The sequence below is a fragment of the Sturnus vulgaris genome, chromosome 18, assembly GCF_052056855.1.
Source record: "Sturnus vulgaris isolate bStuVul1 chromosome 18, bStuVul1.hap1, whole genome shotgun sequence".
In the NCBI taxonomy this organism is placed as follows: Eukaryota; Metazoa; Chordata; class Aves; order Passeriformes; family Sturnidae; genus Sturnus; species Sturnus vulgaris.
The window spans coordinates 5,756,307-5,782,523 of NC_142260.1; the positions used below are offsets into that span (position 1 = coordinate 5,756,307).

At 43.7% G+C, this 26,217-nt stretch overlaps 1 protein-coding gene and 1 long non-coding RNA gene across 5 annotated transcripts; both read left to right on the plus strand.

The window, feature by feature from the left end:
* The first annotated feature begins 475 nt into the window (after positions 1–475).
* LOC148221738 (uncharacterized) lies at positions 476–7,148 on the plus strand. Its single transcript, XR_015807548.1, has 3 exons — positions 476–614; positions 6,431–6,477; positions 7,061–7,148. It is a non-coding gene; the product is annotated as an uncharacterized LOC148221738 (long non-coding RNA).
* Positions 7,149–17,312: 10,164 nt separating this feature from the next.
* On the plus strand, positions 17,313–25,544 carry LOC106854655 (acyl-CoA (8-3)-desaturase-like). 4 transcript variants are annotated; one of them, XM_088175589.1, is made up of 13 exons: positions 17,481–17,558; positions 18,417–18,482; positions 18,995–19,105; positions 19,827–20,024; positions 20,393–20,494; positions 20,652–20,780; positions 21,596–21,656; positions 22,313–22,389; positions 22,672–22,769; positions 23,410–23,506; positions 23,774–23,853; positions 24,536–24,661; positions 24,929–25,544. In XM_088175589.1, the coding sequence occupies exons 2-13, from the start codon at positions 18,438–18,440 to the stop codon at positions 24,978–24,980; spliced, it is 1,176 nt and encodes a 391-aa protein (XP_088031715.1). In that variant the 5' UTR covers positions 17,481–17,558; positions 18,417–18,437; the 3' UTR covers positions 24,981–25,544. The 4 variants fall into 4 exon arrangements, with proteins under 4 accessions (XP_014734180.2, XP_088031716.1, XP_088031717.1 ...); XM_014878694.2 differs by lacking the exon at positions 18,417–18,482 and having other exon boundaries at positions 17,313–17,558; XM_088175590.1 differs by lacking the exons at positions 18,417–18,482; positions 24,536–24,661 and having other exon boundaries at positions 17,313–17,558.
* The last annotated feature ends 673 nt before the right edge of the window (positions 25,545–26,217 follow it).

Below are 26,217 nucleotides of genomic sequence, written 5' to 3' on the forward strand. Positions count from 1 at the left end.
TTACCAGCCACCCCTGCAAAAAAAATTCCATCAGTTTTATTGCCTAAAAACTCTTCAATGATTGTTAGGAGGGCAACTTGTAGCCTGACTCGAAGGAAATTGCAGTCTGAGTGTCCATAAAGAACCAGCCAGAAACAGAGGCTGTATTTACCCTGAACTCCAAAAAGCCAGGAGGTTTTATTCCAGCTCAGCACTAAAATGCCCACAGCAGGCGAGTGCTGCTCTTGCTCCAAAGCCCTTGGAGTGCTGAGCTGTGCTCCCCTGCAAGTACAGAGCTGCCTGTGTCTGAGCAATTCTCCCCTGTCACCCTCCCCAGGTGGGCTGTGCTCGGTTTTCCTGGCTGCCACCATGCTTGGGTCACACTCCTCAAGGCAGCACTGTGATTTCAGAGGGGATTTATGGCTGTTCTCTCTCAAAAATGGAGCTGGGAGAAGCAGTCCTGCATGCTTTGTAATTAAACTTACAGGAGCAGTGTGGTACCTGAGGTTTCATCTTAGGCTGTGGCCCTTCAGTTCCACTCGAGCCCCAGGAAATTTCCTCATCTCCTCCATGGATTGTGGCAGGATTGCATCAAAATAGTAATTCCTTCACTCTGCTTCAAGTCTTCTTAACTGGTGAGTGGTGAGGATGTTCCTCACTTAAACTCTTGGCCTCCCAAGAGTATTTTTCTATTTTCTCAGAAAAAAAAAATCTTCCTTACATCCTTTTATTCCTGGTGATAGATGAGGAAAAATCAAGTGAAATAATCTTTCCTGATTTGTCTGGTCGCTAAACTCAATCCAGTCTAAAAAAATATTTTTCCCTAAAAGATCTACATTCCCTCTAGGAAGTAACACCTGAAAACACATAAAAATAGATGTGAAAATGCATCTCTTAGGGATGATTTAGTTTCTGGAAATGGTTTAGAACTTTCCCTACACTTCCATCCTCACAAATATTTACCACTCAGGTCTTATTTACCCTATCTGTGTGTATTTTATCTGCAGGGTGGTTATGCTTAGAAGGATAAATATGTTTATATTTGAGATTTTGAGGGTTTTTTTTTCCATTCTAAAAAACCCCATGCTCAGCCACCATGCTATCTTTTTGTGCCAATTAATCCAGTTTGTTGATTGAAGGTGTTGACACAAAGGTGGCCACTGGAGCTGTTATTCCAATCTGTGATGGGTTAGAAGAGATTCAGATTAAATTTATTCCTGGAATAAATACAAAGGCAATTTTTAAAAAGCACTATCCCTTTGCCTTTTGGAGGTTTAATAGCATATAACACCTGAAAAATCCAGCAGGAGCATCCAGAATCCAGCCCTGTGAGGAGATAGTTGAGCAAGAACAAGCTAATTATGCAAATAAACCCATATTCCCTGCAAGAACTGCTGCACACAGCAATCTGTGACCTTCATTTTCACTCTGACTCATAATTCCACTTTTGGGAGCAGAACTGTGCACACCAGTTGGATCCCAGTCCGAGAAGGGCTGGGGTTTGCTGACGTGAGCTTTGCCACCCATTCCCACCCTGCTGGATCAGTGTCAGCTTTGATCCATGGGCTGTGAGCTATCCCGAATAACAAACAGGCAGGAGAGGGAAAAAGAGGAACCACAGCAGATCAGAGCATTATTCCAGTGCCCAAAAGTGGAGGCCTGAAGAAGGAAATAAACCCAGCTTCAATAGGGATTCATTACAATGTTTATTTTGTTCCTCTACATAGATTGAATCCACAGGGATTTATCCCTGGGATTAGGGGAGAGGCAGCTCTGACCACAGTGATTTAAAGGGTAGCTCTTCTCAGGAGCTACTCATTCCACTTCCACTGATTTATTAGGACCTTTGGAATTGCATCCTCATGCCAGAGGTCCCAAATACTCATCTAATCTTCTTCTGTTCCTCTGGAATGATGAAATAGCCTAAAACTCTCTGACTTGTTGCAACAGTGGATTTACCAGTGGCTCCTCATGAAGCTGAAACTGTCGTTTTTATTTTTGTCCTTATTTTCTTGTTGCAGTGGGTGTTAGATCTACACACACCACGACAAAAAAAAAATCAAACAAAAAACTCCAAACTCAAACTCCACATAAAAATTATATATTAAAATATCTCTGCCATAAAAACAAACAAACCCACAAACAAAAAAACCTCAAAACAAACCAGAAAACTTCAAACTAAGATTCCCTTGCATTCTTTTATGTCAGGGAGAGAGGAGCCAATCAATTTATCAATTTTGGAATGTTCTACCTGGGCTTTTTTTTTCAGAGAAATAGATGGGATACAAACTCCAGCTGGGATTTTCTGATGCTGTGTTTCAACACCCCATTGTGAAGCTCCAGTTTGCTGAATCAGAAATGCACAGCTGTGCACAGCAACGAGCAAAGCAAAGCAGGCAGGGACTACCCAGCAAAATGCTCATTAAAATTATTTAAATATCAGCTATGGGGCATGAGCTAAAAGTGTGATATTGCAGCACACAAAATTTGCTCAATGTAAGTGGTGGTGATGTAAGATTTTTAACCCTAGGATTGAAGCTGCAGGCTTTGGGTGTGTGAAAATGAATTTTTATTGCTCCTACCAACCCTTAAATGAAAAAAAAAAACCTTGAGTAAGAAGGTGAGACATTCTTACAGCCAGTGAGGTGAGGGAAAGCTCTGCCAATGTCACCATCCACCCAACAGTCCTGAACTCTGTGGTCTCTGGAATGAGGTGAAATCCAATAGTGCCTAAGCATGTGGTAGAAAAAGTACTAAAGAAACTTTTCCCTGACTCAAACAAGGTATTCTGGGGGCTGTAGTTTACAGCTTGAGCACCTCTCTGAAATGTGTCCCCTCCAACGAAAAATCTCAACTCCTTTTTGTCCCTTTAATCCTTTTAATTCCCTGCAGCATGGCCCTGAGTTCCTCATTTTGACTGCTTATATTTAAAGCTAGTTGATGACGAAACGCCCTGTGTTATATCTTCAGCCAACATCCCCTTTTTTTCAGTATAAACTCTTAATTTGCATCCTTGCTACACTCCCCCAAATCTGAATATCCCTGGATAGTTCCACTGCCTGTGTGAGTTATCTTGCCACCTCCATAATAACACCTTGGGCAGGGATTTACCTCTGGGCTACTCTCTCCAGTTTTGTTACTCCTGGGATTCTGCCTCTCTTTCTACCCCTCCAAAGTTGGTTTGAACTGAATATTGAGGAGGGTATCCAGAGTAATACCTGGATTTAGGCAGCTGGGCTGAATAAAATCTGCTGCTGTTTCTCACCATGAGTGCACCCAGTGATTTACAGAGCAGGAGAGATCCCAGCTCGTGTCCTGCAAATTTTGTGACAGCGTGCCAAGATCACAGCTATAATGCCAACAAATCCAAGCAGTTGGCTTTCCCAGGGAGCTGCACAAAATCCCAGTTCCCCATCCTTGTATTCCTCGTGTTGTGGTGCCTTTTCAAACCTTGATCAACACCAGCTGCAGCCCTTTTATGCAGCCAGGGCCTCACCAGCCTCACAGGGAAGAATTTCACCCCAATATCCAACCCAAATCCACCCTCTGGAAGTTTGAAACCATTCCCCAGTGCCCCGGGAAATAAAAATATTCCATTTTTCTCTTAGTCAAAACATGGCTTTGGGAAAAAATCTATGGAATATAATTTGCTTTGGTGCTGCTCCTTCAGCACCGCAATCCCTGTGGAACAGAAGATTCCTGGAAAAGGAATTCTCTCTTGACTAACGAGCTCTTAAATATGACCTCAGATATTAAAAGCAAGTTTGAGGCATAACTGCCTCGTCCATGCAGTGTTTTATTGTCTGTTGTCACTCTTCATTGCAAGAGCCAGGGTGTGCCTGGTGTTCTTGTCTGGATCTGTTGACAGCAGGATAATCCCTCTTGTCTCTGCAAGGAAAACCTCCGAGCACCTTTCCCACTGGCAGAGCTGGGACCTGGCAAGCCCAGAACTCATCCCCGAGCTCAGCTTGGCCTCTGGGTCACTGCCTGACACTTTTAGCATCATTCCCACCTGGAACTGGGAGTAAACCTTGCCTGCTCCAGGTGTGCTGGCGCTTACGAAAGCTGAATATTGTCTGCAGCAGCGTGCTTCCCCCTGCTGGTAAATGCATCCAGCTGACCATGGAATACATGTCAGGATTATACTTGGCTTTTTCTATACCCAAAATGTGAAATCACCTGATTTGCTGGGGGTATTTTATCTTAATTCTGAGGTCAGCAGTACCCCTTATGACTTGAAATCAAATAAAAACTTCTTAAAATTTTATTTCTCAGGCAATTTCAAAGGAGTGTTTGAATGTGGATCTGGAGAAAACCATTATGTTTTTCTTCACTCCCTAGGGAGAAGTAGCTGAGTTTCTAACTGATGGATATTTGGACAGCTAAGGAGAGGAAGGTTAGAGGGCCTTGAGAATTTGATCAGCTGGAGAGGTTCTCAAGGAGAAAACCGGGAAAGGATAAGGAAAAATGATCCAAGTTTGCCTCCCTGTAGCAGAATCCCTCTGTTTCACCTGGAAATGGGTCAGTTTTCCCTTTTCCTTGGATGAATTCCTTCCTGGAACAGCTGCTGTGAATGGCACAGAAATGTTATCCAAATCACTATAACAAATTACAATATTTAAAAAAAAAAATCTTTCTCCTGGGTTACATTTGTATTAGGTGTATTTGATAATGAAAAGGTGGTGCAATTGTAACAGTTCATTTATAGCAGCTTTGCAGCTGGAGCTATTAAATCAAAGCTCTGCTTTGGAGTAAAAGAACCCAAATTATCTCCAGACAAAAAATTCCAACTTTTAAGTATCTTATAAAAATGAGGGAAAAAAACGAGATGAAAACACTATTTTTTTTTTGTGGGTTATTTTGAAATAATGTGGATTTAGAAGCTAGATGCAGGACTTGCTCCATGTAATATCCCATGAGAGACCAGCAGTGGCTGGGCCTGACTCTGGGGTGGTTAAACTCATTCCTTTGCTTCCCTCTCCAAGGTTTTGCTCCCAAAACCCTGTTATGCCTTTTCCAATGGGAAATTTAATTTCACTGTGTCCCTGGTATAGCCCCTAAAACTGCAGATTAATTCCTGGGCCTGTTGTCCCAGGACACTGGGTGATCCTGCTATGGTAAAGGTTGTATTTCCAGACCCATGTCACCCTGGGATAATTGTAAAGGTTGTATTTTGAGATCTATGTCACCCTGGGATAATCCCACTATGGTAAAGGTTGTATTTCCAGACCCATGTCACCCTGGGATAATCCCAAGCTTTGTGTTCCAAAGGACAGGATTTGGAGTGTTTGGAATGGTTTGGTGCCTGGCATCACCAGCACCTCCTCAGGTTTGCAATCTGGGAGCAATCAGGACATAAAAAGAGGTTTTATGGGTTTAGCTGCTCAGGGCTAAGATTATCCAATTAGTTCTTCAGAAGTGTCCCACAGGGCCAGCCCAAGGCCTCTGTTTGTCTCATCAAGGATTAGGAGCAATTAAGAGAAGTCAAATGCAATACTGGCACAATATCCACTAATATCCATCATGCTGGGCTGGAGCAAAAGGATTTATAATGCAATTTCCTTCCGAGGATAAGCTCCAGGTGGCTCATGGAACACCTAAAGAAGATAACATACTAGAACAAAACATTCCAACCAGTTAACCTGTGGAATGATAATCCATGAATCCAAATAAATATCTAGTCCCTTAATGGACTCATCTCAGTTAGGATCCTTCAGTTCAAGGATGTAGAACTGAGAGGAAAAGGACTGCACGTGAAAATTCACCTTAAATCTACACCATTTGCCTGGTTTTTATTCTCTCCAGGCATTATAATTTCCCCAGTTGCTTTCTGAGTCTTTGCTTCCCTCAGAAGCTGCTTTATCTGCCTCAGTTCTAACATTTAATTATATTTTAAAGATGCCTTTTCCCCCTAAAACTTTTAACCTTCTGTTTTGCTTAGGTAGTTTTAAATGGTGCATACTCTGGTAAATTCCTGTGAACATTTACTTTTTGTTTGCTGACTCAGAAAAAGGTTAAGTAAGAAACAGCTGGGAATAGTTAAACTGTATTTTTGCCAATATTTCTTTCAATAGTTCATGTTAGTTTTGATTAAAGAGTATAAAATAATACTCTTAAAAAAAAAGGAGCATTAAATAATCTGATCAGCATTAATAGTCATTAGTGATGGCAGGTTTTTAGACTTCGAGCAATTGATTACCTACAGCAATTAATTAGATTATTGAGATAACTTATCTAATGACATTGGAAAGGATAATGATAAACTATTGCTGACCCATGGAAACTCTGCAGGGATTGTGCAAGGAAATAATTAAATATTTGTTATACTTTATGAATGTTTTTATTCTACTGACTGTTTGAGACCAGTCCATCTTTTCCTTAACACACATTCCTTAACAATTTTAACCTTCTTTTAACCTTTCTTTAAATGTTTTGGGGTTTTTTTTTTTAGAAGATAATTAATGGTTCTGCCTGAAAAATGAGACATTCTGATTATAGGTAAGAAAAATAAAGGAAACTTTGAACTGAACTGCTGGTTTTGTCCCTGAGCAGGAGCAATGATGCATTTGCCATGTATGAAGATGTTTATGATTTAAAATCTTCCTAAAGGAGGCACTGCAATGCAGCACTCACTTATCTGTGCTTAATACCCATTGATTGATTGACTGATTGAATTATCTGCTCTTTATACATTGAGCACTACCATGGAAGGAATATTTAATTATTTTTAGGGCTCCTAATCGATGGGCAAGAAGTTTGCAACAGATATTTTTATTACACATATGCAAAGGCACAGGTTTGGATTGTCTGAGTTATAGCCTTTATTTTTCATCACTGAATTGCAGTTAATAAATCCCTGTGGTTTCCAGAGTGAGCTGCACTTGTGCACCCGGGGATGTGAAGTCGGTGTGTCCTGTGTCTATGTCACCTATGCAAATTCCTGTTTCCAAATGCAACTGCGAGCCAAAATAAAGATAAACTAGACAGTTTATAGATTGATTTAGATAAATTCTGTTTGACAAGCAAGAATTGTGAGGTTTAGGTAGAATTAACTTCCCATTTCTGCTTCTTTGCCCTTCAGAGGGATGCAGGAGGAAGAAGACCCCAAAAACAAGGATGGGCTGTGATGAAATGTGGATCCAGCCACTCCAGGTGAAACGAGGCACTTAGGTAACCCAGTTAGGTGGTGCTGGGCACAGGTTGAGCAAGGAACTGGTCCAGCTACAAAATACTGTTCCTCCCTTTTGATCTTGATAATGGCTCCTGAGTGACAGGATGAATTATATCCCTCGGCTCTGCTCCCCCTCCTTTCCCTCCATAAAAGTGACAAGATTGTCCTCACGGAGTGAGTGGGTGTCTGGGATTTTGTAAGACAATTCTAAATGTGAAAAACACCAGTTCTCTTTTGAGACTGGCTGAATAACTTGACTGGGGTTTTAATGTTCTGTCTCCCCTGGGGAGAATAAAGGAGAATCATTTAAGTTCATTCTTAAAGGTGAGGAAGTTGTAAAAGCTGATTGTAAGAGTGTGATTCTGCAAAGGGATATTTTAATTCTTTGATTTTCTATTTCAATTGCTTCTGCAGATTTTTTCTGAAAGCACAGTTCCTTAAAGAACTCCATTATTTCACTTATGAAAGAGAAGATGAAGAGCTAAGCTGGTCACTGTCCATAACAAAGGAATACAAAGAAATGCTGATTAGATCTCAAGTATTCCAGTTTTCTTTAAATCTAAAACCTGTGCTGCCTGCAGCAATGACTTTTTAGAAAAAGAGCCTCGTCAACAATAGCACTGAAGGACGCATTAAATCAGATTCATCTTGTCCATCTTTATGGGGTCAAGCATCTTGTCTAGGCTGCTGCCTGGATTTTCTTGTCAACGGAGAGAGATAATTATCTCTGGATCTAATTTATGCTGTCCATTTCCTTACATGATTATAGAGCAAGAACACATAAATCATTTACATTGTGCATTTTAAGACAGCTAAAGCGAAGTGATTAAATTCATTTACTTTATTTGAAATATTCTGGTGCTCACCAGAAAACAGGAAATCATCCTGTTTGGAGACAGAGAGGTCCATGGAGCACTTTCTGCACCTGTGCCACCACACAGCATAATCCTTAAACATGTGGTTGATAAAAGGGAGTGAGATTGTTAAAGGACATAATATTCTTCATGGAATCATGGAATGGTTTGTGTTGGAAGGGACCTTAAAACCCATCCAGTTCCATGGACAGAGACACCTTCCCCTAGAGCAGCTCGCTGCAGCCTGGCCTGGAACACTTCCCACAAACAGCAAAGAGGGGAAAAAAGAAAGAAACAAATATGAAAGGACCAACCACATTTTCAGGTGATGCTTGCAGTATTTTTCTCCAAATGACAAGTCACTGCAATTTATATTTGTGTGTTTACATTTTGCAGAATAATGTGATTTCCAGCTGGGTTTTGTTAGTGCAAAGAACTGCAAAGGAAGTGCTTCTCAGGAGGTGCAGTGAAAGACACACAAGTTGTGTCCAAATATTACAGAAGCAGCTTCTCAGGAAGGTAATTTGGGGGGTTGTGCAATGTGTTTTCACCCTGATGGCTGATGGGGCCTGCCTGTACCTGCTGACACACCTCAGGTGGGAAGGCTGGGTGGATCTTTACTCGGGAGCTGGAATGAGTTTGGAGTTTTCCCCAAACACTAAAACAGACAAATCTTCCTACCTGTGGGGTCTGTGAGTCTGTGTAGGATGTGGACAAAGCTTGTAATGTGCAGCAAATCCTGGCTGGCTCCTTGCTCTTCTTCATCTCCTTGTGCTTCCTCAGCTCCTGAAATGCACAATTCCTCTCTTTTATAAGAAAAGGGAGGAATTCCTCTCTTTTATAAGAAAAGGGAGGAATGCAGTGGCACAAACTTGAGGAGTGCCCCTCTCTGCCTTCCTGCATTTACTGTAGGCATTGTCACAAGTTTCTCTCCAGATTTGCTGTAAGAACATGACTGTAAAAGTTCTTCTCCAACCCAAACGGTTCCAGCTCTTTCTGCATTTCCCTGTCCTTGCCAGTTGTGTGATAACAGCATAATCATCACCCTTATGAAATCTCTCTGCTGACTTTTTTTTTCCACCACGAGTGAGAACCATGTTTCACTTTCCATACCACCCAATTGTGGATGGGTTTTGTTCCTTTCCTTTCCTAATTCTTGACTTTACAATTTGAGATTGATTTTGTTTCTTTTCCTTCATAATTCCAATGTATCTGGAGTTGCTAGGCTGTTCCTTTGGCCTTTTCCTAACACCTTCTTCATCAGCACATCACCCTCTGGAGATTAGGAAAGGAAGTAATTATGGTTCTGATATACAGGACAAAGAAATTAGGAATTAGGCAACATTAATCCCTCTCTCCCCCACAGATTGGCAAATGTGAATTGGAAATTGGCTTAGAATATTCCAGGTACACTGGAGACTGAGAGGTCAGTTTAGCAATGCTGTAATGCAAGATTATTTGGAAGAGCCAAGGATTTCTGAGGGATTTCTGTCTACCTCTGACCCTTATTCTAAAATAAAGTGTCTGTGTTTGCAGGAAGAGAGGGACTGGTAGATTTGGACATCACTGAAATAATGTATAGAATTGGGCATAAACTTAACTCTGTTTTCACTTCACAGGACCTAATTTGAAATGATCTATTTGAAATAGTGCAGTTGTGAAATGCTTTCAGTGATTTTCTGCTCTTGGTAGGACCGGTAGGACAGAAAATCTCTAGATTAATCAGGATAACAAGAGGGAAAGTCGTGTGGACTGATAAAGCTTTCAGTTGCTTTATTTATTACTTTTTGCTCTAACAAGAGAGTAATGCCTCCTGTAGGAGTGTGATCATCCAATTGATTTTATGTGTAATTTTTATGTAGAGCTGGTCTGTCCTTTATTCTGTCTTCCCTTTCTGGCCTCTTTTGTAGGTAATTGCTGTCATGCTGAAGTCTGAGGTGTGAGAAACAAGGCTGATGAGAGAAATCACTTCCCCAGAGGTTACAAAATCCCTTGTGTTGTGCAGCAACTTCAGCATGTCCCACCTCCATGACCCCTGTACCCAGCATTTTCCTCAGCTTATTTCCCACTTATCCCACTAACAGCGCTAGAAGTTACCCCATGTTAACATTCCCCAGCTATATTTTTTGTAGTTTTTGTTCAAGTTCTTCCCTATTTTTGTGCTATAGCTTGGCTCAAACAACTCTCAAATATGTTTTGATTTCCCATGGAAGCTTCTCCTTCGTGTTGACATACTTGCCTGCCTTGTTCAGACATGCAGAGCCATATATTTACTACCTCATTAGCCCTGAATTTGGGACTGGAAACTTCTGATTTGATTTGGGTAGAAGTATTGTAGTCTGGTACTTGGAAAAACAAGTTGGGATGAAGAAAATAGGAATAATTCAGGGTTTTCCTTAGAGTTGAAGTGAAGGAAAGTTGGTAGGAGAAGGGTTCCACATGTTTCCAGAATTTCTTCAAGGGTTTAAGGACCTGCAGTTCACAGAATCACAGGATCATTAGGTTGCAAGAGACCTTCAAGAGCATTGAGCCCAACCCACGCCCTAACACCTCGACTAAACCATGGCACTGAGTCTTTTTTTAAACACATCCAGGGATGGTGACTCCACCGCCTCCCCAGGCAGACAATTCCAGTACTTTATCACTCTTTCCATGAAAATATTTTTCCTAATATCCAACCTGTATTTCCCCTGATGCAGCTTGATGCTGTGTCCTCTGGGTCTGTCAGTGCTGCCTGGAGAAAGAGAACAACCATTACCTGAGCACAGCCACCTGTCAGGAGCTGTAGAGAGTGACAAGGTCACCCCTGAGTCTCCTTTTCTCCAGGCTGAACACCCCCAGCTCCCTCAGCCGTTCCTCACAGGGTTTGTGTTCTCCTCACCAGCCTCATTGATGCTCAGGTGTCTCAATGTCCTTCCCAAACTGAGGGGACAGAACTGGACACAGCACTCGAGGTGTGACCTCACCTGTGCTGAGTACAGGGGAACAATGACCCCCCTGCTCCTGCTGGTCACACCATTCCTGATCCAGGCCAGGGGCCACTGGCCTTCTTGGCCACCAGGGCACACTGCTGGCTCATGTCCAGCTGCTCCATCAGTGTCCCCAGGTCCCTTCCTGCCTGGGCACTGTCCAGCCACACCATCCCCAACCTGTAACATTACAGGGGGTTATTGTGGCCAAAATGCAGGACTCAGCACTTGGATTTATTAAACTTCATCCCATTGGACTCTGCCCATCCATCCAGCCATTCCAGGTCTCTCTGCAGAGCCCTCCTACCTTCCAGCACATTGACACACCCTCCCAGCTCAGTGCCACCACACATTTACTAATGAAAGACTCAATGCCCTCATCCATATCATCAATAAAAATACTGAACAGGACTGGCCCCAGCACAGACCCTTGGGGGACACCACTGGTGACTGTCCCCAGCTGGATGCAGCACTGTTCACCACCACTCTCTGGCCATCCAGCCAGTTCTTAACCCAGCACAGAGAGCTCCTGTCCAAGCCATGGGCTGCAGCTTTTCCAGGGAATGCTGTGACAGACAGTGTCAGAGGCCTTGCTGGAGTCCAAATACACAACATCCACAGCCTTTCCTACATCCACCAGGCCATCACCTGGTCATAAAAGGAGATCAGGACCTACCCCTCCTAAACCCATGCTGGCTGGGTCTGATCCCCTGGCCATGCTGTAAAGGGCTGTGTGATAACACTCAGCATAAACTGTTCCATTACCTTACCTGGTGCTGAGGTCAGGCTAACTGATCTATAATTACCAAAATCCTCCTTCCCACCCTTTTTGTGAATAGGAGTCACATTGGCCAGCTTCCAGCTTCATCTGGAACCTCCCCAGTGAGCCAGGACTGTTGGTAAATGATGGAGAGTGGCTTCACAAGCTCATCTGCCCTCATCACCCTGGGGTGGCTCCCATCTGGTCCAGTAGATTTATGAATACCCAAGGATCTCAGCAGTTTTCTGACTGCCTCCCCCTGGATAACAGGGAGACCATCCTGCTCCAGGACACCATCTACCAATCCAGGAGACAGCTGTCCTGAGGACAAAACATCTTCCCACTAGAGACTGAGGCAAAGAAGGTATTAAGCATTTCTGCTTTCTCCTCGTCTGCAGTCGCTAAGTTCCCTCCCTCATCCAATAAAGAACAAAGCTTGGTCATACCCTTCCTTTTGCCATTAACATATTTGTAAAAACATTTTTTATTATCCTTTACAGATGTTGCCAAATTAAGTTCAAACTGAGCTTTGGCCTCTCTAGTTTTTTCCTACATTCCCTAGCAGCCCCCTTAGATACTTCCTGAGAGGCCTGACCCTCCTTCCAAAGATGATACATCCTCTTTTTATTCCTAAGTTCCTCCAAAACCTCACTGCCCATCCAGGCTGGATGTTTGCCTCATCAATTTACCTTTTACACACAGGGACAGTCTGTTCCTGTGCCCTCAAGATCTCTGTTTTGAAGCACACCCACCTTTCCTGAACTCCTTTGTTTTTAAGGGCTGCTTCCCAAGGAACTCCCTGAATAAATCTCCTAAATAGGCCAAATCTGCCCTCCAGAAGTCCAATGTAAAATTCTTATTGATATTCCTCCTGATTTCACCAAATATTGAAAGCCTTCTCCCTTCAAACCTAGTTTAAAGCCCTCTCAACAAAGTCTGCCAGTTCATAAGCTAAAATCCTTCTACTCTTAACAGAGAGTTGGAGCCCATCCAGTTCCAGCAGGGTAGGTGCCATAAAAGTTGCCCCATGATCAAAGAACCCAAAATTCTGCTGATGACACCAACCCTTGAGCCACTTGTTGATAATGTGGGCTCTCCTATTCCTGTCATCATTTTTCTCTGCCACCAAAGGAACTGAGCAGGACACTGCCTGTGCTCCTGCCCTATCAACCACTCGACCCAGCATGTTAAAGTTCCTTTATATTGCCCTGACTCTCCTCTTTTCAATCTCATCACTGCCAGCCTGGAGGATCAGCAGTGGCAGGTTTGGGAGTCCTCTGACTTGTTGGACCTCCCTCAAGGATGGAAAGGCAGAACTCCACCAATCTATTTCCCTTCACTTTCTCTGATACTCCTTAGCCTCTCAACTTCCTCCCTAAGCTTGGCCACCATTGAAAGGAGATCATTCACCTGTTCACACTGCAGGCAGGTTTCTTCTGCAACACCCCCTGGTACCAGTGATAAACTCAAAACTCTGCACAGGAATGGGTCTGACACATCATTTTTGGAGGGTTCCACTCGGTTACATACATTTTACCAACTGAAAGTTTTGATTGTGTAAAAACCATTACTAACAAAAAAGCCCCAAACCAACCAAGCTACAATCCCCACTAGCAGGAGGAAACCTGCAGCCCTGCAGGCTGTGTGAACTGCTGTGTCCCTCTCCTGTTTGCCCACCGTGTTCCCTAGAGCCCTCTTAATGCCTGCATGGCCAGGTTATCACCAAGACTGGGCACAATCAGCTCTATCAGGGTGTGACGTGGAGTGACGGGAGAGAGATGCTATCATTTTCATTATTATCATTCAGCAAGTCTGTGCTGCAAACCCTGAGTCACAGCTGCTGCTTTTTGGGGGCAACAAGATCTCCTCTTGTGAAAGATCACGTTGCATCACATGAAGCTGCCAGGATTCAGCTCTGCTGCTTAAAAACTGGGGAGCACACCCAGAGAATGGGTTACTGTACCCAAAAAACAGAATTACCAGCAGCTCTGTGCCGTTCCAGCTGCTCCACTAAAACACAATTTATCAGATCCTTACCCACCTGAATCTTTTCTACACCAGCCTCCAGGATCAGGAACAAAAGGCAGTGACGAATTTCCATGGGAAGCACAGTGTTCTACCCACAGCACCACCTTGGCTGAACACATCCAACGTCCTCAGCAGAACATCAGGACCCTCAAAAGTCCCTACCATGGTGTCCCTTCCAATTTGATGCTGTAAACTCCAGGGACTTGCTCAGATCCTGCTAGGAATGAGGAATGAATAGAGAACATCCCTCTAAGGAGTTGTACCACGTAAAAGAATAAGAAAAGAAGAAGAAGGAACAGGGTTTAGGGCTGCAAATAATAACTTACAGATACAACTTGCATTCTTCTATAAATTACATTTTTATGACTAAATGGTTTATGTGTTTATATTTAGTAATTTTTTAATTTATTTATATTTTTATTTATCTTTTTGTCTGAGTTACTCAGCTTGATTAGTGCTCCTTTTACTTTTTCACTTTTTCCTCAAGAGGTGGGTGATGCTCCAAGCCTGGCAGTGTTTAAGAAGTATTTGAACAATGATAGAGGCTTTAACTTTTGGTCAGCCCTGAAGTGGTCAGGCATGATATTTGTAGTGATCTAAATGATCTAAGTGATTAAATGACAGTCCCTTACTACCAACTCACTGAAATATTCTGTTGTATTCCATTCTGTTCTATTTTCTCCTGCTTCTAAGAGAGAGGAGATTCCTGCTTGTACATTTATGAAGGTGCTTGACCTCCTCATGCCTTTGGTGTCAATTATCTAATCAGTGTTTCTCTCCAGAATCTGCCACGTCCATAACATGCAGAAAGGGAACTAATGGAGCTCCTTTGGCAGCCAGCAAATATATTAATCACTTAAGAAGTGCAACAGCTCAGTTTGGAAAAAATCAGATTTTAATCTGCACAAAAATTCCATTTAACTTTGCCCCAAATATGTTTTTTTTTCCAGGCTTGATGACATATGTATTAAGACAAGAGTCCCAGAAAGGACCATCATGCAGCTTTGGTACACTGCAAGGAAAGGAAGACTGGATTACAGGAGCATAAAAATGTGGGATGTGTGAAGGAACAGTGGTTATCAGGTAGCTAATAGAGCCGTAATTTGATGCTTATCCTTTTAGCAGCTGACATCTTCATTGTGAAAAGACAGGTTACAAAACCAATCAGTGCTGCTCAATGTGGGTAAGAAGCTGAGGAGCTGCAGCCTTGGTGATGCAAGGGCTGAGGTGCAGACTGATGAAGGGCTTGATCCCAAATGGATTGTCCCGTTGTAAGGACATGCTGTTATCAGCATTCCTATCAGAGCAGCGTCTGGCACAGTGATAATGTCATGAATGTCCTGGATGTGACAGGCAGCTCCTTCTCTCAGCAGGGTACCGGGCTCATCCCGAGGAAATGAAACCTTCAGATATCCAAGGGCTTGACACAAATCCGTGTAAGGTCTTAAAACCTCGCTACCATTTTGGGTGCTCGAGGGCAGTTTTAAAAAAATCTAAAGCTCCAGCTTAGCTCTCGCTTGTCTCCTGAAATTCCCAGGTTGAAGCTTTGTCCAGCCTGGCCTGGAACACTTCCAGGGATGGGGCAGCCACATCTTCTGTGGGCAACCTGTGCCAGGGCCTCCCCACCCTCACAGGGAAGAATTTCTTCCCAATATCCCATCTAACCCTGCCCTCTGAGAGTTTGAAGCCATTCCCCCTTGTCCTGTCTCTCCAGGCCCCTGTAAAAAGTCCATCCCCAGCTCTCCTGGAGACTCTTTAGGTACTGGAATTGTGCACAGAGGTCGTGGTGTTTGGGGTTATTTTGTGAGCTCCATACACTAAAAATCCCTTGGGGAGGAAGCTTCTCCCTGCTCGTGTCACTGACCCAATGGGAGCTATTTAACCTTGTGTAGGATTTTAGGGTCAGAGAAAGTTTGGGCTGATGACCTTGAAGATTGGACTTGAAGATCTTGGAAGTCTTTTCCCACCTTAATAATTCCATAAAGCAACAAAGGAGGTATGAACACGGGACAAGGAGGGGCTGGATTCTTCCTCCTTTTCTGCTGAATATTCATTATTGAGTAGTGACTGTAAGAGGAGAAACTAAAAGGAGCGAGTTGTGCTGCACTCCTGAAGGTGTGTGCTGGTGTGCTGGAAGTGGTTTATCCCAAATGTTATAAAAACACGTTCTGCAAAAAGCACCAAATGTGAGCCTAAAGGGACATCAAAGCCCAGGAATCAGGAGGAAAAGGTGCCTACTGTGACAAGGGACAAGCAAAGAAACAGATTGATGGTAACAACTATTAAACTTATTTTTAAGGCACTTTATTGCACTGGCTGTCCATGGGAGCTGGGCTGAGAAATCAGCTGTAGGATTTTCACACCTCCCTGTAAAGGAGAAGAGCCAGAATATTGTGTAAACACCTTCATTGAGATAACTAGATGAGATTTCTTCTTTTGCATCAACATTTCTTTTGGAAATAGAGACTGCAGTATCATTATCAAATGTGAGCTACCAGCACAAGTAGACTCAAGAGCAAACAAGCACCGAGGAGAAAAAAAAAAAAGCAAGTAGATGCATAAGAAATGTTCTAAGTGTGTCTCAGATAAATTAATTCATGCACTTTGAAAAGCCTGTCCTAATTGGGCTCCTCCATCTGTGTTGTTGGTGATGTGGGTTTTAACAGGTGGTTTTCTATAGGATAAAGAAATCATTCGGTCAACCACAGTTTTATATTTTCAAGATTGGGTCTGTTTTGACAAGAGAAAATTACGTGGATGCTGTGACTGTTTAGAGGAAAAGTGTCACCAAGTGTTGTTCTGCAATTAATGCTCATTTCCTGGAGTCCCCAAGTCTAATTAATAATTTTACAAACATGAAGGGGACAGTGGGAGGGAAAGAAAGAGTTTCACAACTTGCCATCAGGACCTGGTACAACATTCCGTGTGTGCCATCCCAGGTTTATCCCCGGTGACAGAAGCACCCAGGGCACAGCTTCGAGGATTATTCCTGCCACGGGCTCTGTGGGAACTTCCTGATCGCTGAGTGTTGGAAAACTGGGCTGAAATACAGGATTTTCACCAGGTGCTAAATATTACACTGAGTTTTCTGGAGATTGGTGTGGTTCGGCTGATGGGTTTTTTTTAGTAGGACATAAGAATATGCTTAATTCACGTTTCATCCAAGGGGTTTGTGGACTGTAACATCAAAAGCGAAGCTACAGAGTGTTTTGGGTTTTTTTTCTGGTTAATCAGAGGAGTATTTTAAAGGAAGTTTTCCCTGTCTGAGCCTGTCCGGGGAACAGAATGAACTTGCTGAGGACCCCCCTAAGCAGTCAGGAATCCCCCATTTGAGGGTGCTGAGATGCTTTGGGCACTGGGGATGCAGAAGCGGGGCAGGAAAGGGGCAATTTTGGGGGGGGCAAACCCAAGGCCGAGGAGCAGGAGCGGGTGGAGGGGGCGGGGAGCGGGGCGGGTCCCCCTTTAAAAGCCACGGCGGAGCGGGGATGTGGGGCTGGAGCTGCGGGACAGAGAGAGAGAGAGAGGGAGAGGGAGGAGGGCAGGAGGGCAGGATGGCACCGCCGGGGGGTGGCGGGGAGGTGCGGGATGGGGACAGCCATGGGGACAGGGACCGAGCCCCCGCAGCGGGGATGCGGCGCTTCACCTGGGAGGAGATCGGGCAGCGGAACGGGAGGGGTCCGGCCGGGCAGGAGCGCTGGCTGGTGATCGACAGGAAGGTGTACGACATCAGCCACTTCTGCCGGAGACACCCGGGGGGAGCCCGGCTCCTCGTCAGCCACGCCGGGCAGGACGCCACGGTGAGCGGGCAGGGATGCGGGAACCGGGAACCGGGATGAGCCGCAGGAGGGTACCCGGGAAAAGCCGTGCGGAGAGGGCTTGGGAGAGACCTCCGTGGGAAAAGGGGTACGGGACAGGGTGGAGGGAGCCAAGTGTGACCGCCCCGTGCGAGCCTCGCCGTCCCCAAGCCTTGGGAAAGGGCAAATGAGGAGAGGCAGCTCATGGGAACGGGATCGGAGCTGGAGCGAGACCAGGGGAGCACAGGGAGATGCTCAGAGGACTGGAGCACCTCTGCTAGCTAGGAGTGATCAGCCTGGGGAAAACTCCAGGAAGAGCTCAGAGCCCTTTCTGTTACCTAAAAGGTTCCAAGAGAACCTGAGAGGGACTTTGGACAAGAGCTTGGAGGGACAGGACAAGGGAGAATAGCTTTAAACTAAAAGAGCATCGATTTAGAATAGATATAAGGAAGAAGGTTTTGATGATGAGGATGGTGAAACACTGGCAGAGGTCACCCAGAGATGCCTCATCCCTGGACACACTCAAGGCCAGGTTGGATGGAATAACCTGATGGAGTTGAGGATGTCCCTGCTCATTGCAGGGGGGTTGGACTAGGGGAGGTTTAAAGGTCCCTTCCAACCCAAATCATTCTGTGATTCTTAAGTCTTCAGGATTCCTCTTACCTCCTGGTCTTGCTTGTGCAACTGCTGTGAGCTGCAGCAATTTTTTCCGTGTATAAGGGATATTTGAGGCTCATGGAAATCAAAATAATTTTCAGTCTATCAAGTTTAAATTTCAAATTGTGTATTAGTTGAACTTTGCATTCTGTAATTTCATCACTCATTTCTCGAGTTACTACTGCCAGATTTCTTTCATTTTAGCATGCTGGAAAATCCCAGACAATGGATGAACCAGATACTTTGTTTCTGGGATCTGAGCTGCTGCTTGTAGGTTGGTTCCATGTTCAAATCATTAAGCCCTGCAGAATCTGAGCCACTTTCATGTCTGTCCATTTTCCATTAGGTCCATTGCTTAATCTTTTGGATGTATATTATGAAAAATTAAGAAATCATCTTAATTGAACTGGAAGATTTTAATCAAAAGCAGAAAGCCATGAAAGGTGGCAGCTCAGGAGAGGACGAGAAACACAGAAGGCTCTCAGTGAGCAAAGAAACCTGAGGAATGAAAAAAATGAGTATAATTGATGCCACCGTTTTAGAAAGGGTGACACTGCACACTGAAACTGTGGAGTCCTCTTGGTGCTGTTTTTTGTTGTGGTGTCCTCTCACAAAGGATAAAAAAGTGAGACCACCAGACCAGGTTGCTTCAACCTGGACTTGGACACTTCCAGGAATGGAGTGATTCAAAAGGCAATTTAAATTTTTAAATTATTATTATTATTTTCTATTTTTTAAAATGAAATCTGGATTTCTTTTCCTTTATTCCTGTGCCTTTGCAGGATGCCTTTGTGGCATTCCATGCCGACAAGGTGCTGGTGAGCAAGTACTTGAATCCACTGCAGATTGGGGAGCTGGCACCAGACCAGCCCAGCGTTGAGCCCACTAAAAATGTAAGTTTGTCCTCACAAAACAGATCAAAGGAGACTAAAGGGAAATATTCTGAGATTACACCTTGTTCTTCTCTATCAGCTTAGCTCCTAGAGCAATGGGATCCAGGTTCCTCACATTTTTTTGGCTACTACTTTGAAACAACGTGTGAATGAGTCTAAATCCACATTATGTGGTTGAGAATGAGATTCCTGAAGATGAATTTTTCTTACCACAGCTACTCTACCTAAATTGCAGAGTTATCACTTCTTCTTTGCCTTGCTTTGAGGAAGAACTAACCAAAAGGAAAAGGAATAGTCTTGGAGAATAAATATTTTCCTTCAGCTGTAGGTGCATTTCACCCTCCCCTGTAAATCCTGGGAAGAGAAAAGTGAAGACAAATGCAAGGAATAATTTCATCCAAAGACCTACCACAAGGTGGCATGAGAAGTTCATGAACACAAAATACAATTCCACTAAACCCAATTTCCAGCTGAGCCCTCTGCCGCCTGCCGAGGGTTTGATGGAAGAAGCACGGAGGATTTGTTGTAGGGATTGGGATGCAGACATTGTGATGGTTCAACAAAAAGCTGTAGCACAGCAATGATAATGTTTATTAAACTCAGCTCTTGCCCTTTTAGCCAGATCCTTTGCTCTTTCTCCCCCTATTAAAGTGGTTTTGGGGTTTATGAGAGCAGCAGTGCTCTCTAGAAGCAGAGAATTGTAACCTTGGTGCTTCCCTAGGAAAAGCTGGTGAAAGATTTCCGGGAATTGCGCGCCACAGTCGAGAGAATGGGACTCCTGGAGCCAAACCAGCTCTTCTTCTTCCTGCTCCTGGCTCACATCCTGCTCTTGGATACAGCTGCCTGGCTCGTCCTCTTCTACTTTGGGACATCCTTTCTGCCCTTCGTTTTCTCCCTGCTGCTGCTGACCATTTCCCAGGTGAGCAATGAATTCCATGGCATGGACTGGCATCAATCTCCACACACACGGGAGCAGTTTCTTGTCCTTTGTTTCCTCACTTGGTGCCGTTTCACTTTGTCATAAAAACACAGTCACTATCTGAATACCAAGAAGAAATTCTTCATGTGGGGAGCTCACACTAAACTTTAGTTTGGGGTTCTTTCAGCAAGATATATTCTGGGGGAAGCCTTGAGAATGTCAGGATTCCACAGTCCCTTTCTGCTGGTGGCTTTAGAGCAATGCCTGAGAATTAAATCTTGATATTTCAAAGCAAAGGATGAATGTGGAACCTTCCTGGCCTCAATTCCTGTTTTCCTCCCCTTCAAAGTTTCCTTTTCCTCCTCCAGGTCCAGGCTGCCTGGTTACAGCATGATTTAGGACACCTGTCAGTATTCAGGAAAACCAAATGGAACCACTTGCTACACAAGTTTGTGATGTGCCATTTGATTGTGAGTCCCTGGGAAACTTCTGAGGGTTTTCCTGTAAAATTGTGTGTTCTGAAGGATCTATGGAGCATGTGCAGCACTGGGGGGAGGATTAGAGTCAGGAACTGAGGGGAATCTGGTTCTGAAAGTGCTTTTCATGCTTTGTTCTTCCCTGGAACAGGGGGCCTCAGCCAAGTGGTGGACTCTGCTGCACTCCCAGCACCACGCCAAACCCAACTGCTTCCACAAGGACCCTGACATTGACATGCACCCTTTCCTCTTCACTCTGGGGAAGAAATTCTCTGTGGAGGTCAGTGAGTGGATGTGGGAAGTCTAAAATTAAAGTGTGATGGCAGTTTCTGTAAGGAGATTTATTTCTCCACAGTTCACACTAGGTCTCTTTAAGAATGTCTTGAACAGCTGATCCGTTGATGTAAATAAATTAGACATGATGGAAGGGCATTGTATATAACCAGCACATTAATGGCTGGAGAAACCTCATGACCTAGAACAACAACTCAGTAATTAATGATCATTAGATAACTTATAAACATCAATGGAAGGCTTGGCTGCAGTCAGCCTGGGATTATTATTTTAATATTAATGTATGAGGCTCAGTCAGATGGGTGGCTTTGGTGTGTCCATGTCTTCTAGGAGAGTTTGCTGTGACAGGAACAGCAGGACTGAAAAACCTGGGGCTGTTCCTGGAACTCCACTTGGGCAGAATTTGTTGGACCATGTAGGACATTCCCAGTTTGTCCTGCTTGGACACTTCCAGGAGTGACAACCTGAGAGTGCTGAACCCCTTTTGCTGTAGATCCCATCAGTTCTTGAGACCCCATCATAGCAGTGAAATATTTTTCTCCATGCCGTAGTGGAAATGCCATTTAAGTTTAGAGAATCAGAGAAGAAATAAGGGGGGAAAATGAGAGAAAATATGTGTTTCTGACCACTAACATAACTTAGACTTGATATATCCAATTCTTCACAAAATGAATCCTGAAACAAGGAATGAGGGTTGTGGGAAGTGTGCAAGTAGAGTCCCTCTGGAAAATAAATGGAAAAAAGCAAGTTACCTGTGCAAATTGCTTGGTCTCCACTCTTTTTTTTCTGTTTTTTTCACAGCTTGGCATCAAAAAGAAAAAATACATGCCCTACAACCACCAACACAAATACTTCTTCATTAGTGAGTATCTCCATCCCCCTGCAATTCCCTGAGAGCTATTAAAGAGGCTAGGAGATGTTATTTTTCACCTGGAGAACTTGAGAAAAACAAAGTTGCCTGAGTCAAAGAAAACAAAAAAAGCCAAAATAATAACCAGATTTTTGGAAGAGTTGAAGACCTGACGCATCCTATCCCAGATTTCCCTCCACAGAGGCTCTGGGTTGCAATGTCAGACCACATCTCTCAGTAGTATCAAAGTCTGTGGTTTGGGGGTTTTTTGGTTCGGTTTGCTTTGGTTTCTTGGGGTTGTTTTAAGTGCAAGTGAGATGTCCTTTTGAAAGGTTGAGTTTTCAACTCCAAATCCCTGATAGAAAAAGGATTTCATGTGCATTCCTGTTGTTCCCCTGCTTTGCACCAAAGAATAAGGAGCCAGGTAAGCTATGGGCTGTGGAAGCCTCTTCTCAAAATAATCATTTGTGGCTGCTCCTCAGCCAGGAGCCTAAAATGAAATCTGAGGTCTCAGATTAATGGAAAGACCTATAAATGTTTCAAGGCACGAAACCAACACCCTAACCTGGAATGTTCTCCAGATTGAGCAGGAATTCAGGACCCTTCCCTCCCAGGCTGATGGTGTCACTCAGTCCATGATGTCACCAGTGATGAATTTTTCTTTGCAGCTCTTCCTCCGCTCCTGTTCCCCACCTACTTCCACTGCCACACATTCTACATTGCCTACACAAAGAAGTTCTGGGTGGTGAGTGCTGCTGCTTGTGTGACCAGAAGGGGTCAGATGGGCACCTTCAATCTTGGAGCCAGCTCCTTGCTGGGCAAAATGCTCACATTCACCTCTTACAGCAAGCTGTGAGAAAGTATCATTGCCTTGGGTTGGATTGCCTTAGATTATTGCATTCAGAAAAATCCTGTCAAAGCTGAAAGTAAACTGTTCTCTTATGCCTATACTATGAAACTTAAAAAAAGAAATAAGCAAATGTAATTTATAAAGACCTGTTTTTCTTGTTGTTTCTGGTTTTGGTAGGACTTGGCCTGGATGATGACCTTCTACATCAGATTCTTTTATACTTATGGATCTTTATTAGAAACAAAGAGTCTCCTGGCATATTATTTTATATTCAGGTAATGCCTCTTTAGAAAGTTCTTCAGCATTTTCTCTATGCATTCTTTCCATCTGCACCTGCCTGCCTTTCTCTATGTTTATATTTCAACATTCTCCTTTACCACCTCATTTTTTGCCTACTTTTTAATTAATAAATTCTTTTGTTCAATTGCCAGTGCAAGTTTTATGTTGCCCCATTAGCTGTGACAGCAAAGAGACTTCACTGAGTGCTGACCAAATTGAGAAATGTTTACCTCATATAACATTCAGTGCTTTGAGTGTTTGGTCTGCTGCTGCTTAAAGATTTAACCAAAATAGCTTATCCTGGGCTTGCAAATGCCCAGGTATTATTCAGCTTCACTGATTTAAATGGACACACACTCTCCCATTGGATCATTTAACTGATTCTAATCAGTTTGGGCCTTGGCTACAGATAAAACAAGCTGAACATGTGTTATGACAAAACACATGAAATAATTATGAGTTTCATAAGGAAATATGAAACTTCCAGGGTTTGGAAGTCTTTCCAGTGCTGGCTTAGCAGGCCTAGTGTTCAAGGCTAGTGTTCAGCTGTGTCTTTAAGTCTGGCTCTGCTGTTATTTCAATGGCTCCTTGCTGAGCTGCTCACCCAGCACTGAATTCTCTCATCTCACTGCACAGGATGCTGGAGAGCAGCTGGTTTGTCTGGGTCTCACAGATGAACCATATCCCAATGGACATTGACTATGACAAGAATTTGGACTGGATGTCGACTCAGGTAAAAGTTTTTTCCTTTCTTAAGAATTGTAATTGTGACCATAGAGGTACAAATTTTAACCATAAGCAAGTCTCATGTTGCCTTAAGGGTGAAATCTGTTTGTGGCTGGGAGGTGAAGGTTAATGGCTGATGGATTCAGTGGTGGAAAAGGTGAAGGAGGACAGCAGTGACACACTCATGGGCAATCCAAAATGAAACTCAGGTCGACCTCTGGTTCCTAAACATACTCTGACCTGTCTCTGACTGCTTTCCTTTCCTCTCCTCTAGCTCCAGGCAACCTGCAACGTGGAGCAGTCTCTGTTCAATGACTGGTTCACAGGGCACCTCAATTTCCAGATTGAGCATCAGTGAGTACTCACCTCAAGAGGGAATTTTCTTTCCCCTCCTCCTTTTTAAAAAATATTTTTCCTTCTTTTTTTTTTTTTTTCCCCTTTCCTTATTATTTTTTGCTCTGAATTCTACAAATAGCTGTGGGGCACCAATGAGTTTGTCTTTAAAATTTGAAACTCTTGAAGAGAATCATGTAATTCAAAACTTTCACTGGATCCACAGGATAAGAGAAAATGGAACAGGGGAAGGATCCATGCAAGGAAAGCAAGAGAGTCAATTCCAAGTTGTAGGTTTTAAGGGTCAGTGGAAGTGTCCTGGTTAAAGCACCTCTTTTAGTATGCCACAGGAGTTGAAAGCCACCTCTGGTGATTTTTTTATGCTGTTACTCTATAGAGTGAGAGATGCAAGGATGAAGTATGGGCTCATCTCCTCTTCTGTGCTATGGAGATGGCTACCTCTGGAAAAAAAGGAGGGAGGGGAAAGTTGTTTCTTCTATAAACATAATTTAATTTGGAGACAAACTGGAAAAGAACAGAGGGAAAAGCAGGAAATTCCTACAAGTTCCTTGTGCTAAAAGCACAGCAGGGGGAAAGAGGAGCTGGGAGCAGCTACAGCCCCTGCTCATTGGGAGCTGGGTGATTCCTGGGAAGTATTAATGACTAGGATTTCTTAGGAAGCTTGCATGTCTCCTGTTCCCAGCCTGTTCCCCTCCATGCCACGGCACAACTACTGGAAGGTGGCCCCTCTGGTGAAGTCCCTGTGTGCCAAGCATGGCCTTGAGTACCAGTGCAAGCCTCTGCTCACAGCCTTTGCTGACATCGTGTAGTGAGTAAAAACAAACCCGCCGAGAATGCAGGAGAGGCTGGAATCCTAAGAGCAAGAGTTGTCTCGCTCTCCTTTCACCCTCTTGGGCACGTGGTGACTCTTGGGGATGCTGTACAGGGCTGAGTTGGACTCTGTCATTGTGGGGCTCTCCCAACTCAGCTTCTTTTGGGATGCTGGGAAGAGAGCACAGACAAAACCTCATTCCCTTGTCCCAGCAACGCTGTCCTGAGCAGCCCTGTGAGTGTCCTCTCTTTCTCTCTCTCCCAGCTCCCTGAAGAGCTCAGGAGAGCTCTGGCACGATGCCTACCTGCACAAATAAAGGACAAGGCTTGGTGCTACCATTCACAGCCTGCCACGACTGCATTCCCTGCAGGCTGAGGGCAGGGACCTCAAGGGCCTCTCTGACAGAAGACACTGAGTAAGGACTGAGGGATAAAACTCCAATAGAGATGAAGCTGCCTGGATTTTTCTTCTGTTTTTTTTCTGGGGTTATGGTTCAGATATTTTAAGAGTGGGCAGGGCAAGCAGAAGGTGAATTGTTAGGAGAGGGAGGAGCTCTTTGCTGACTGAGTCTGAGCATTTCTGAGCCCAGGCACGTGCTTAAATCAGATCATGGACTGGTGGAGCTGCACACACTTAACTTCATGTCAGAGGCCTCTGACCATGTTTTATTGTTGTTGTTTTTTCTTTTGTTTTCCTCATGTGGAGGGTTTAATGCTTAATACAGCATTTGCTTACTTTAGTTTGAAAGTACAAAGGATTTTGGATTAACCTGGTGTTCTACCAATGTGCATAAACCACAATAAATTAGGATAAACTACAAACAACACTTAAGACTGTAGCAAGTGCACATGCAGTGAATAAAAACATAAATGTGTTTTCATTACTGTTCTCTAGAGCATCCTCATTGTCACAAGGCCAAGAAACCCATGGGTTAAAACCAGCTCAAGGCCTCTGCTCTCTTCAAAATCTATCTGGTTTGGGGGGGTTCTTTGTACTTTGAGCATGGCTGAGACATGTGCACACTCCACGTGCACTCCCCACCTATACAGCACTAAGATTATACTACAGAAAGGTAAGCAAAAAGCAAAATAAATCGCCTACAGACATTTGGTCAAATCCAAAAGTTGCTGTTGCAGCTAAATCAAGATTAGATCAGATTTTGGCTGTGCCAGGCAGAAGGTGATTCAGAGAAAGAGGCTGGTCCAGGTACTTTGAATCACTCTTAAGACAATATCTTTCCATTAATTAGTTAAGAAAGCCAGTTCTTTTTCTCAAGTGAATACTACAGTGAGTAAATACTCAGACTCTGAAATAAAAGACCAGCTTTTGGAAAGGAGACTATGGGAACAACAAATTTCATTTGAATATTAGCAGTTACCACACTTTTTTCCAATAATTCAAGATTAATAAATAAAAATCTCCAAAGGTTAAAAGATAGAAAAAAGTTCCTGATGATGTAACAAATGGACTTTGTACTACTTGTGTAATGATTGGCTGAATTACTTAAAAACCTTTAACCTCGCACAGTCAGCCAGAACAAGGGAAAGATTTGC